The sequence below is a fragment of the Pieris napi genome, chromosome 11 (genome assembly GCF_905475465.1).
Source record: "Pieris napi chromosome 11, ilPieNapi1.2, whole genome shotgun sequence".
NCBI lineage: Eukaryota > Metazoa > Arthropoda > Insecta > Lepidoptera > Pieridae > Pieris > Pieris napi.
In genome coordinates, this window is record NC_062244.1 from 9,776,516 (window position 1) to 9,790,810 (window position 14,295).

At 34.6% G+C, this 14,295-nt stretch overlaps 1 protein-coding gene and 1 long non-coding RNA gene across 3 annotated transcripts in view; one reads left to right on the forward strand and one right to left on the reverse strand.

Moving 5' to 3' along the window:
* Nucleotides 1-4,173: 4,173 nt before the first annotated feature.
* Nucleotides 4,174-14,295, reverse strand: part of LOC125053621 (NFX1-type zinc finger-containing protein 1-like) — a 30,108-nt gene continuing 19,986 nt past the window's right edge. For both annotated transcript variants that reach the window (XM_047655063.1, XM_047655062.1), the window contains 12 exons: nt 13,835-13,977; nt 13,615-13,766; nt 12,315-12,498; nt 11,243-11,368; nt 10,606-10,734; nt 9,053-9,211; nt 8,291-8,519; nt 7,667-7,841; nt 7,133-7,244; nt 6,358-6,575; nt 5,661-5,968; nt 4,174-5,551 (listed from right to left, as the gene is read on the reverse strand). In XM_047655063.1, coding sequence (XP_047511019.1) covers nt 4,839-5,551; nt 5,661-5,968; nt 6,358-6,575; nt 7,133-7,244; nt 7,667-7,841; nt 8,291-8,519; nt 9,053-9,211; nt 10,606-10,734; nt 11,243-11,368; nt 12,315-12,498; nt 13,615-13,766; nt 13,835-13,977 — 2,648 coding nt within the window. In that variant the 3' untranslated portion in view covers nt 4,174-4,838. The remainder of the gene's footprint in view (nt 5,552-5,660; nt 5,969-6,357; nt 6,576-7,132; nt 7,245-7,666; nt 7,842-8,290; nt 8,520-9,052; nt 9,212-10,605; nt 10,735-11,242; nt 11,369-12,314; nt 12,499-13,614; nt 13,767-13,834; nt 13,978-14,295) is intronic.
* On the forward strand, nt 7,198-7,865 carry LOC125053651. Its single transcript, XR_007117598.1, has 2 exons — nt 7,198-7,311; nt 7,709-7,865. It is a non-coding gene; the product is annotated as an uncharacterized LOC125053651 (long non-coding RNA).

Consider the following 14,295-nt stretch of genomic DNA (forward strand, 5'->3'; position numbering starts at 1 on the left):
CAATATAAATATCAATAAAAGATATCCAATATAAACAGGATTTACCTCTACTAATTTGCTGATTTTCTTGATATTTTCATATTTATCTGTGTCTATTATGTTATCCTCGCATTGATGCATAGAAAAACTAAAACTCTTAACTTAAAAATATTCACTCTAGTTTAAATTATTATAATTACACGAGATCGTTAAAAAAAAAAAGATAAATTAAAACCATTTCGTTAAAACGTCCAAAATATGAGATGTTTTTAAAACGGTAGTCATTAAAGATGGCAATAGTTGTACTGAATTATTGCAAACAGCAGCTTTTGAGATCACGCTAAAACATGGCGGAGAAACGCCGTTTTTTCTACACTGCCGAAACATTAATTGGCCGTTGGCTACCGAATAGCGTAAGCGTTAATGTGTGTCTTTTCGTAGCACTCAGTGTTGCCAACTTAATTTTAACGAACCCACCAATTTTGCCGTCGCAACCCACCAGAAAATCACTAAAATCCACATTAACTAATATTATAAATGTAAGTGTGTTTGTTTATTTATCCTTTTTTCACGCCCAAAGGAAAAATAGGATCGATGTGATTTTTATGTCCGCAGATAGGAGGAGGTTAGGCAAGCAACCCGCGAGCACTATTTTTTTGTTTTTACCGCGGGAAACATGTTTTACTGAAGTAAACAGTAGTCTATGGACTATGTCACTCTTTACTTTAGATGGATAGCATACAGCTAGGATATATTTTTTGACAATAAGAGAACAATATTGTATATTGAATTATAAAATTAGTTTATTTTCATTACAAAAAAACTTATAGAAGACATACAAAATCGTTAAAAATCGTCTTCAGCAGAGTCGGATTCCTCTGCACCTTCTGATTTTTAGTACACTTCTTTCGTTCCTATTTTCTGGACTACATAATTTGGCAAGATGTAATTATTGCAACACTTTCCTTCGCGTTTTAAACCTGCGCGGATTGTCATAATAGATGACAGTAGATCTAGCTTCATTCGGTTTCTGTGTTTTGTCTTCACGATATTCATCATGCTGAATAATCGCTCTACTTCAGCATTAGAGTGCGGTAAAACTAATAAAGATATAGCAAACGTGGCTAAATCTTCAAATCGGTTTTCTCCTGCAATGTCTTCGAAATCCAGCACCTCGTACCAAAATTCCAGCCGCTACCAGCTGTACTTTCCACCACTTCCAGCCAGTCCTTTAATTGGGAGTCCCGTAACCAACAATCCCGGAACTTTTGCGTATATTGCGGTTTTGGCATTTTGTTTTAAAAATAAACTAAACATTTGCAAACAAACAAGGTCGCTCCGATGCATAGCATAACCAAAACTACTAAGTATCTGTGTTGTGTATTTCTATTTTTGTGCATGCATACGAAACGAACACATACAAATCTCATTAATTCAAATCAAATTTGACCCATTAGTCATACGAATAAAGTCCATAATCAAAATAATTTAAGAAATTGATAAACTTGTTTCGGGAAATTCCCGAAAATAACGAACGTAATTTTACAGAGTTGCCTACATAATGACACAATATTCCTTTATAAGGTAAACGTTTTCGTCTTTTCCTGTAAAGATATCAATCGTGCTAGTGGTTAAATGTCGTAGCATACCACTGAATGAAACAAACTAAACCACTAGAAAAATCCACTAGACACTAAAACCAAAATTCGCCCGCTAAAACGTATATCTAAACCACCAGATCTAGTGGAATATCCACTAAGTTGGCAACACTGGTAGCACTGTCATGGCGTCGCTTATTGTATCCCGACTCACGCCTTTAGGGCCTAGGCTACCGACTGTCGACACGAGCTGTCATTTTCATACAAATTTAGTTTTCGACTTTCTACATACACTACTGTTAAGCCATCTTGGCTAGACCCCCAGAGAGGCAACAAAGTTGATTTTGACAAATGGCAAATGCCTTGATTGCCTTGTCGGAAAATTTAAATTGGCGGCCGAGACTCAGGGCTGCCACTTGCCAGACGTACGATTTAAGCTATTTATATTGTACGATCTTTTCATTTCAAAATTTCCTTGGTGTACGATTTTTTTGTAGTTGGTACGATCATGCGTTTTTTTCACCTGGCAGCCCTGCGGCCGACAACTGACGTCGAGACATGAGTATGTCGTATGAAGAGTTAAGGTCTGAGACAAGCTAACTTTTCGATAGGCATGATCCACTTACGATAAATTAATTTGTATGGTACCGATATTAGCTGACGCTTTATCAAACTATTTTAATACAAATTTGTTCGACGTTGGTGGGTCACACGGTCACACCTGTCACATAGTGACTTTGTGTCCAGCTTATTTTCTATTTCTATGCGTGTCTTGTTTGAATTCGTGTGTGGTGATATTATTAATCTTGATCGACCACGTGTTTGTATTTCGATCTCACTATAATGTTATATTGCATGGAGCCCTGCGATTCTGTAACTCACACAACGGTTTTCGCATCGGCGGTCGCTCTCAAATCAGTCGTGAAGCAGTCATTTTATGATTTGGCATTCTGAAAAGGTGGGAGCTTGTAGTTTATTGTTTATTAGAATGCCAAATCATAAAATGACTGCTTCACGACTGATTTGAGAGCGACCGCCGGTGCGAAAACCGCTGTGTGAGTTCGAAAACTGAGTTACAGAATAGCAGGGCTGATGCTAAGCTTAAGAGCGAGTGAACATAGACAAGATGTCCATTAGTGCAGAGCCGGAGATCAAACCTTCGAAGCTGAAGCTACTAGACCAAAACTGCTTTATCAATATGGACACAGCTGACATAAACTAACGTTAATTCGATGTTGTTAATTTTTATATATAACTAGCTGACCCGGCTAACTTCGTTCCGCCTTAATAATAATATCGTTGTTACTTTAGTTAAACTTATTTTAGGATTTCATTAAGGTGATAACTTTTTTTGCAAATAGAGAAATGTTTTATTGCTTGCCATTGCAAAAGAAGAATGGCAGTTTTACACATTAGGCCTCTTCTCTCTATCGCCAATATTGCGATACTGCATGTAAAATCACTTTCTGCTTTACAACATTTTTTGATGAGGTAACACATGTTTTCGATCAAGATCAAAGCCTGGTTATGCATCTCCTTATTTACTTCAAGTTCGGAATTTCTTGAAGTGACACGAATTCGACGTACAATGATGCGTAGTTTTGTCAACAAATGTCACCACATGCCGTGTGCATTCGTAAAATTAATTAATTAATTTATTGTTATTCGATAACTTATCCGATATTTTATTACTTATTCTGCTATTCGGAGTGGAGAAAAATCCATCAAAAAAGACACAACTAACATCGGTCCAGCCGATCTCGAGTTATAAGTGTTGTAACAAACACGACTTTCTTTTATTTTTATATATAATAATATTATTAACTGTAAACAAGTAGTTGTATGATGGCAATGAAATTAATTAAGTAATGATTTTTACTTTGGCTTTTTGTGAGAATTTAAATCCGCATCAATAATTAATTTAATTCTTTTTGACTTTATATATAAAAAGGTATAGGGCTTAGTTTTTCTTGACATGAAGTTTTTTTACCTGCTTTAACAAGATAAGCTTCTCTCATCCGAACAATTTGTTGCTGTTGTACTTACAGAGCTATGCGAATCCATTTTGGATAAATGTCGTCTTATCTGTGTTTTCGCAAATACGATTTTTAATGACCTAGAATCTATTTTTTTAAATATTTTATTACGGGCAATTCGCATTTCTGAATCTAGTCACTTTCTTAATCATTAATTGGATTCGGTATATTGAGTAGAGTACTAAAATATTGTCATTTTGTAAATTTTTCGAGTTTTGAGCTAAAGTTTCGGAAGCCGCTAGCGAAACAAAATGGTTTTAAATGTTCCTCTGTTTGACTAATTTGCAGATATTTCGCAGATACTTTAAGTACAAACTAATTCAATTTGAATTCCGTTTCCAATATCCGAGCTATCAGGACTAGCTTTTCTCTATTAAAAAAAATAATAATAATAATATAACTAGTTCGAACATCATGAACAACTTATTTAATGACAAGCGATAATTTTTTTTAACAAGTTGCATACGACTGGTTTCGTAGGCAGCTTTAAGAAATAGAAAAGTATCAATCCATAAAGTCCTTGCATGTTTTAACATATACATATATGAATGAAACAAGAGTTTTAATCGAGGTAAAAAAAAAAATAATGTTTATTGTATGCCTAAGTAATAAGTGGATTAACATTCTTAAGCATATGAGTGGTTACATAAAAATATAATGAAAGAAAATGACCGTCAGTTCCGTTTACGTGTCAAATCGGTATCAAATCTTTGTCATTAAAAAAATAAGATGTGTAACATAAACCAACACTTCTAGATCTGACAGTCACAATATTGTATGGAAAACATATTAAAACTTAATAATAAGTCATCACTCATATCAGATAATTTACACCAAATGCTAAATTAAAATAATTAGGAAATCATCATACTGCTTGGAAGAAATAATATATCATAGAATAAAAACAAACTTATGCAATTAGGGTTCCATTAAAAGTTAAATAATACATATAATAGAAACATGAAACAATAACGAAAACAACGTAATATCAGTTGTTTGGCTTAATAGTGTCTGCTCATCTGGGAACTTAACCCGTAACCGAAATGATACGATACATTTTTATTCCTTTATACGTCAAACTTATTTTCTAGTACTCCAAGCCAATAATTGTTTTTCCGAGCGGTTACTGAACGTTATTTCAGTACGAGACCAAATTAAACTTATGTATATTTTAATTTTCCATTCTGTGTGCTCAATTACAGGAGCCGTAATTATAGACAATATACTAGTCTAGATGAAAATTTTCCAAATTATTTTGTTCAGACCAAGCCGGGAATTTCGAGTCGTCCATTTCGCTGGCGTGCTTGTTGTCAGACAACAAGGTATGTCTAGTTCCGCCTACGGCCGTTCCACAATCGGGACATTTACCGACCACCATAGCTCCACCGCAATCACCAATACAATAGAAATGCCCATTCGGACATTTGAACCAATGCCCGGCTTTCAAACCGATCGCTTTGACAATCATTTTCCGTTCTTGTTCAAATATGACCACGACATTCGATTTGATCACATCTTGCAACGACTTTAAGGCGGCTGTACCTTTTTCCTTGTTAAATCTTTCAATACTGAATATTATCCTTTCAGTATCGTTAAAAGCTTTCAAAATATCCGGTTGATTATGTATCGTATAGTAATTTCTAACCAACTTCTCATATTGAATTGTAGCGTGTACACGATTGATCTCACAATTTATATCTTGCTGTTGCTGATAATTAATTTTTTTTACATTCCTGATTAGGTATCGGTAGATGTCGTTCATTTGACTGGTAAATTCCGCGAGAAAATGTTTTGCTACTCCTGAATAATTTTTTCTTTTTTCAAATAGAATCTCCAATATGTTACAGTATATTAAACTCATCTCTATTTGCATAAGTGAAAGTCGCTTGTTTTTTTTAACATACTTCTCCAGCTCTTTATAGGCTCGTTCAGGGTAATCTGAAAAGAAGCGAAAATTATAAATATATACATCATTATGATCTCTAGAAATTATTATTTGTTCCATGTCTCTACCCAAAAAGATTTGTTTAAAACAATGTAAACACACCAGAAAGATAACTATTTCGAAAATTGAACAAAGTTTGTTTATCCTCATTAAATAGATGTTGTAATTTATTATTTAGTTCTTCCATCTTCGCGGTAATATCTCGTTTACTTCCGTAAACTTTTTCTTTCACGGGATTTATATCGAATTTAAATATATTGTTTATGATATCCTTATAGCGGTAGCTCTTGAGGATAGGCTTTCGACATTTTGGGCATGACTTTATTCCTATTGTATCCATTTTACTGAACATCCATGTGTCCATTTCTTCTACTTCCACGATGTGGTTACAGTCCTCCAACATGACGAGCCTGAAAACATATATATTTATTTCGCATACAGAAGGTTGATGATGATATTAATTTATCCCTAATGGTATAGGGAAAGGACTTTAGTCCATACAGCCAGTTGTTCTTGGTAATAATTGGAGAATTTTGCTAGTTCCGAAAGGCCGAAGCCACGTCTTTATTCCGCCATTTTTTCTTTAAATCCGCATACAGAAGATTCATTTTTCTATTTGACATTAAAACGAAAAATAAAATCAATCATTCAAATTCGGTATCTGTAATATTTATGTGTCGATGTCACGCTCTAAAGAAGGTCAGTGACTATACATATTTACACATTTGCGGCTTTAACGTAGGTATTTCTATTATCATACAAAAAACAAATTTCGAAAGATCGGCATAATATATCTTACTTTGCATCATCTTCGTAATCATCACCCAGAAAATCTTTGGGAAAGTCGTCTGGTTTGCAAATCTTGCAGACGTTTGGACATGGGTGGCCACACAGACCTCGGCAAGGGTGTTTACACTTTTGCGTTTTGGGACACGGCTTTGAACAAGCAGCAACAGAACAAGCCTGTCCGCATAGCCTCTTACACTGCCCGTGAGGGCATCGGCGTGTGCATTTTTCCTGCGAGATACAATTATATAGTAGGCATATAGCTAATTAATAAATCTAAGAGTCAGTACGGTAAGACAACAAAAAGGTTGTCTTCCGTCTTCTAATAATGGCCGCGAGTTTGCGTCAGATCCAAATCGTCAGATTATTAGATGAGAACCTGGCGCACTCGATTTTTTTTAATCATTTTCAACCCTTACGTACTACTCCCATCATGCAAACAATCAGATTAACGTTCGTACATTATTAATAATATGTAGGACATACATGCTATCAATATCTGACGCTCTCGAGTATGTCCACGGCACTGAGTAGATGTGTATGTATTTATTAAAAGCTTGAAGGAAGGCTTTAATTTAAGGATCTCTTCTAGATATGAGCTTTTCGTTTATTTAAATAAAATCACACAGTCAAATCTTAATCAAAATCGGTTTGACAGGTTTTTTAATGTTTTTTATATGGAATCAGAATTCGTTATTTCGTTTATATTCATACCCCATTGAACCTTCCACTGGCGACTCAATATATAAATATTAAATACCTAATACCTAATAATTTATCAACTTTACCTTACAGAATACACACGGTCTACCACACTGGTTGTTACACTTCGAATGTGGACACCTTACTTCGCAAGGCTTGTTGCATGGCGGACATACCTCGTTGCAGGGTTCGACGCACCTATTGAAGATATAATATCAGTCAACACTCCAACAAGACGGCCATAAAGAGGCCTAACATATAGCATGTTTGTATTTTATATATGGCAAATTACTTAAAACAAATTTAAAACAAGGCTTTGTGGCTTAACTTTTGGCATTAAAATTACTTTGATAACCGCGCCATCACCCAGCTTATGCCAAAATTCACACTTACCAATGTAGTCTGTCTTGCTTTGAGAAGTAATGAGAACAAAAATTTGGCGCCACAAGGGTCTAGAGACAACGACTTTTCAACAGGAATTTTTTTGGAATGACAAGCTCACGTGACTATTTTCATACAAATTAGTTTGGCGTTAGTGTGTCACGCCTGTCGAAAAGTGACTTTGTCTCAAGCCCAAGACCAATGAAGTGTTACTAAAGAGATTTAAATTCGTATATTACCGATGTCCACATATGATGTCCTTGTTACATTTGGCGGCGCAGGGCGCGTGCAGACGAAATTGATAACATTCAGAACACGAGCCTACACAACGATGGTCGCAACTCAATACAGCTGAACAAGGGAACTTACAATAACGGAGTAGCTCTTTCTTGAAACTAGTATCATTCGGATTATCTGTAATGTAATGTCATCAAATAATATAAATATTCAAACTTATTTGTGATACATAGATTGCTACAAAGAGCATAACAATATATATAGTACGAAACTACCACATCAAGATGACAGTACATATAACTATTTAATTTTATTCTATTGGATATTGCCATATTAACGCCATCAATTCGACAACAATCGTCTATGTCTAATATGTCTCAACAAATCTCTTTATCTGTGGTCAACTAACGTTTGGTTTTATTATTACATGTCTTAACTGCTTACAAGTCGTAGTTACTAGTTTCTACAATAAGGCTGTCAAACTAACTCGAAGAAAATAAGTAGCAAATACGCGACGTATAGTAGTAGTAGTAGACATTGGATTAGAAGCCTTCACAATCTTAGATATGGAAACAAATATCCGCGAGTTTTTTTAGGTTATTTTATGGCATGTATAAACAACTTACTCTTTGCCATTTTACATGGTATCATTATTTGATGGCCACATAAGCCCGTAGTTGATTTGTTACTTAATTCCCCACATTCACGGGCATCACATGGCTGATTACATTGCTTGAGGCATTCATGGCCACATTCTAGCAAGCGCTTGCATTGTTGCGTACAGTCATATTTTGTAGGTTCTACGGAACATTTAACTCGTACGACATGGTTACAACCTGGTATAACTTTATTGACCTGAAGGGAAAATAGATTATTAAATACAAAATATCAGAGAGTGTCTTTTCTGACTGTTATTATTTGTAATTATTTTGGGTTAAATAATTTTTATTTAAATTCTACAAGCCAAATATTATACATTTTTAAGGTAATAAGTGATCTAGTTTATTTTTTTTCTGATGGGGAAATCGAGCCTACGGAGAGGACATAAAAGGTAGATGCCGAGCCCATGGACACCCATGTTACTCGTTGACGGCTTTTATGAGAGGAGCATGCCCTTTTTATTATAGTTTGGAGGCTCTATCTCCCATGAAAGACCTCCACTGGAAATCGATACCACACGCCAGTTCTAACTACGATTTTTTCATAGATTTTTGCTTTAGGCACCAAAAATACTGCGAGGACTTTGGTTCCTCGACCGCCGAACCAAGCCTTTAAATATTTATATCTCAAACATAATTAAAATAAGCATTATTATACCGGCCTTCGTTTTACGAGCTAAAAACAATATCCCTTTTTTTAGACACGTTAAAATATGAAAACGCACTCACCAGTTGATCACAGTCCCCGCATGGTTCGTTACACAACTTCATGCAGAAGTGATTACATTTTAGTACGCGAGCGCATTTTTTTTTACATTGGATACTATTAATATAGACGTTACACGGAACTTGCTCCGAGTGCTTGCATGTGGTTCTTCTCTTCTTCACCTTAATAACGAGTGGAAATAATAATTATACTTTCAGTGTACCCTTCTTTTTGAAGTCGATCGAGTGAGTGTTCATTTTAATAGCCCGATAGTTAAGCAACCTTGAGCCCGGAGCCCTAGTGAAATCACTAGGAAATTGTAAACGAAACACAGTATGTAAATTTTCAAAACACATACGGGGCCCTTCAAGTATTACGTAAGCTGATTTACTGCAATTTATCCTCCCCTCTTGTCAGCAAAAGTAAGCAAAGCTCTCAAAAATAATAGTACACAAACGTATAAATTTTTTGTAATCCTCGAAAATGCATTACATTTTCAAGCATAGACATTGTGTGGGTAGTGAGTAAAAAAGTAAATAATTGTATTGTCTTTTAGTGACATAACCTTTACAGATTTAAAGAAAACACTTTTTAACCTGATTGAAGTTATGTATTATTATAAATTATATGTATGTTATGTATTATATATATTATATATATATTACAGACACCGTGACCACGCACGCTGTAAAGCACGCGAAACGTCGGTTAAATTTAAAATTATGTAAAATAATTGTAAATTACTACATTTATACTATGTCAAATCTATAACAAAGTCGCTTTTTCTGTCCCTATATCCCTATGTCTGATAAACTTTAAAACTACGCAACGGATTTTAATAGATAGAGTGATTGAAGAGGAAGGTTTATATGTGTAATAACACCCATTAAATATTGGAGAAATACTGTTATTTTTGAGGTTTCTAATGTGATGTCGTAAATAATTACATTTTTTCCGCTTACAATGCAAACGCAGGCTGAACCCTACGAGATTTATCAAAATAATGTACTAAGTATTGTACATATTGAAAAGGTCTACAGAGAACTCCACGATGGTATATGTCTATCTCTTATGGATATCCCACAATAACATTTTTTTGTCATTTATTTTTTACGACAGATAATGGCTAATTTTCGAAGCGATTTTAACCAATACAGCATTAATCCTTATCCAATTAAATACTGTGCGAAGCCGTGGCGGGTCGCTAGTTTATAATAATACATAACTTCAATCCGGTTAAAAATTGTTTCTTTAAAAGTAAATAATTACTGTTGACGTAATCACCAAATAAGAAAATCAAAGACCCCTTACGCTTACGTAATCCTTGAAAGGCCCCTACTGAAAAACCTCGAGTCCATTTTCCAATTGCAATTAGCAATCAAATTACCGCCCCCTGTTGAGAAACAGCTTAGATCCTTAAAGTCGACGGCGTGTGTCTAGCACGGAAGGTAATCACGTACTTACGTATTAGAAAAAAAAGCTAACTATCACGAAACAGTTACAGAATTGTCAGGTGCAAACCTACAAGGCTGTGGCGTTGGTATATTGATTATATAAGTCCAGTCTCAAATCTCACCTCTACTTTGCACTCATCACACTCTTCGTAGCACATTTTTTGACATTGATGCGCAAGAGAGTCGGTATCGATCTCTGAAGTGAAGGTACATCCTTTTTTGACATTTGCGCATGGCTTTTCACACTTGGTCTAAAATTAATAATACACAAATTAATAAGTGTCATTTATATAATAGTCTATAATCCTAATAGACAGTTTTAGAACAATTCATATCGTAATGAAATAAATATGCTATATAGGACAAAGGTTTTATATGGGTAAAGTGGCCATACAGTTTAAGACACGTATTAACCAACAAGCGTAGTTAGTATATGCAACACATTTAAATTATAAAACAGATAACAAAACGGTTTCTCAATACAATTAATGTCTTTTCTCTGATATATTATTATAGATAATTATAATAAAATTACATAGAACATTTTACATGTGATTACAACTGACTTTTGTCTCTATTAAACTATAATGATTAAACGAAGATGTCTCAGGATCTCTAAGGTTGGTGATTTCATTAAATATTCAAGCCATTCGAAATTTGAAAAGTACGTCCTACTATCTGCGTTTTAGTTTTTGGCTACCATATCATTTTATTTAAGAGGCTGTTCTGCAAACTAATATAATGAAACCGTAAAATTACCTTTTCGTGATCCGGGTCGCTTATGACGTGGCAGAATTTCTCACATACGTGTCCGCAATTCATTCGCGCCTTACACGGGACTGAACATCTTACGTTGGCCAAATCTACATAACATGCTTTTTGTGCCTGAAATATTATTTTCATTTATATTTAATAGGATAGGTAAGTTTTTTACAAGGTTTAAGGGTGACGCCCTGTAGCATTTGTCAGATATCTCAGTCAAAACCGTTTACGACGAATCGTTTAGAACAACATACCTACCGGTTATAGTGACCAAAACCAAAGGTCCCGGCTGAATTCTATTGTATTAGGTACTTAATAACAACGTCATCGGCTGTTACGACTATCGGTTTTTACGGCCAAATATGAGTAGTCCATTCGATGTCGTTAACAGATTTTCACTGTATAAATAAAATTGAATCGCAAAATATGTTGCTAAGCGCTAAACGGCTGGACCAAATCGAGTAATTTTGTTTTATTTCTTCTTTGAAATCTGAGGAAGGTTTTTGTGAAGAGAACAATGTACGAAAAATCCTCAATCTCAACGAACTTCGCGGGGACAGCTAGTTATTAATAAATCTTAAATTTACACACTTGTCGTTCAATTGGAGACTTGATGTATTGGCGTATCGTAAGTGGTCAATCTACAAAAAAATCTACATTTTTTCATTTTTAGAAACGCTATACTAGCCAACATTTGATGACGGATATGTAAGGTTTAGGCGGTAGCAAAGCTTCCGACTAAGTATTCTTGTTTTTTTATATATAATAGAATCATTCAACAAAAACTTTAAAATATATTAGGTAACTTATACACTTATGAACGAGAAAAAAAAACAAGTTAGGGAGCGTTCAAGTATTACGTAACAAATTTTTGTTCCTTTCGTAAAACGTTACGCGGGGCGGGGATTGAATTACGCGTTATTGTTAATATTTAACTTGGGTACAGCAAAACGTTACAGCGCGTTACATGGGGGGGGGGGGGGTTTGTCAATAATCCCCAAAAAATGTACGTGACGTAATACTTGAACGCTCCCTTTATATATTTCAGAATCAAAAATACCCTTCTTACCTCATGGCCACAATGGGGTAAGATGACAGAAACTATAGTAAGACATTTAGCGTCTTTTGGTTCGGTAGAACACCAAGTATCCATATAATGAGTACATGGCAGTTTCTTGTTTACGATAACTTTGCAAGGTTCGCATTCTCTTGCACAAGCCAGAGGGCAAACATGTTGCTTTTCGCAAATTTTTCTGGAAATTTCAAACCGTGTTTATTCGTTTGCCTAAACCACTTTATTATATTATGGCCAATGCAAATACCTCTTTTAAGGGTCAAATTGTTTTATCCTACCACTCATGTGTTACTTTAAATCACTAGTTTATTAGTTTCAATAGAACAGAAAAATCATATCGCGTATCGTAATGTAGAAAAAAAATATAGTACAAAGGTCACTGCTTAGCTTATTTGTAAAGTGGCCATAAATTTTAAGACACTCATTAACCAAAAAGTTGCATGTACTATTTAAATTTTTTGCAACGCATTTAAATTATAAAACAGACAACAAAACGGTTCTTCGTTACAGTGATTTTTGTCTTTCATATATCACTACATAGTATAAAACAAAGTCGCTTTCTCTGTCCCTATGTCCCTTTGTACGCTTAAATCTTTGAAACTACGCAACGGATTTTGGTGCGGTTTTTTTAAATAGATAGAGTGATTCAAGAGGAAGGTTTATATGTATAATAACATCCATTAAATAGTGGAGAAGTACTGTTATTTTTTAGGTTTCTAATGTGATGTCGTAAATAATTACATTTTTTCCGCTTACATTGCGAACCCTACGAGATTTATCAAAATAATGTACTACGTATTGTACACATTGAAAAGGTCTACAGAAAACTCCGCGATGGTATATGTCTATCTCTCATGGATATCCCACAATAAAAAAAAAATATAATTTACTTTTTACGACAAATAATGGCTAATTTTCGAAGCGATTTTAACCAATACGGCATTAATCCCTATCCAATAAAATACCTTAAATACAGTATTGATTTAATATAGATCTATATGGCTCTTTACAACATATAATTTAAATGAATATTTTCGAAGATATTCCAAGAAGGAAGAGAAGGTTCTCTCTATTCTCTATAGCACTTTGAATTTAGTATCAGCATTGCATCTGTGCGAAGCCGGGGCGGGTCGCTAGTTATAGATAATTTAATGACATTACATAAAAATATTGTACATGTCATTAAAACTGACTTTTATCTTCATTAAACTATGATGATTAAACGATGTCTCAGGATCTCTAAGGTTGGTGATTTCACAAAATCTAAACCATTTGAAAAAAAAAAATTTTTTACCTTTGACATTTCTCAATACAATTTATCGTCTCGTGATTCCTATCATAGCCATGACACACCAGCGGGCACACGTGTCCACATGACAAATTCAAATTGCATTTTAACAAACATCCACCCTCTGGTGCCATATCAAAATCGCTGTCTGTCGTGATCTATAAAGAATATAAATAATAATAGCCTGTTTGTATGAAATTTATAAATATTAAAGGAACGAACATACATTTGTTATTTGTTCCGGGTGGAAGAAACACTGAAGCTGCAAACTTGAACCCACAGAGTCCTCTTGCTCGAGAGATCCAGAAATGTTCTTCCAAAGTTCAGACTGAGATTTGAGCATATTTATGTTTCCAAATATGTAGAACCCTGGATCATGAAATATATATATCAATAACTAGCTGACCGGGCAAACGTCGTTTTGCCATGTATATCATTTATAATAAAAAATAGGGGTTGATCGTAGAGGGGTGAAAATTAGGAGTTGTATGTATTTTTTAATGCTAATTTAATCTAAAAATTAAAACAAAATAATTTAGGGGTGGACTACCCTTAACATTTAGACGGATGAAAAATAGATGTTGTCCGATTCTCAGACATACCCAATATGCACACAAAATTTCATGAGAATCGGTCAAGCCGTTTCGGAGGAGTTTAACTACAAACACCGCGACACGAGAATTTTAT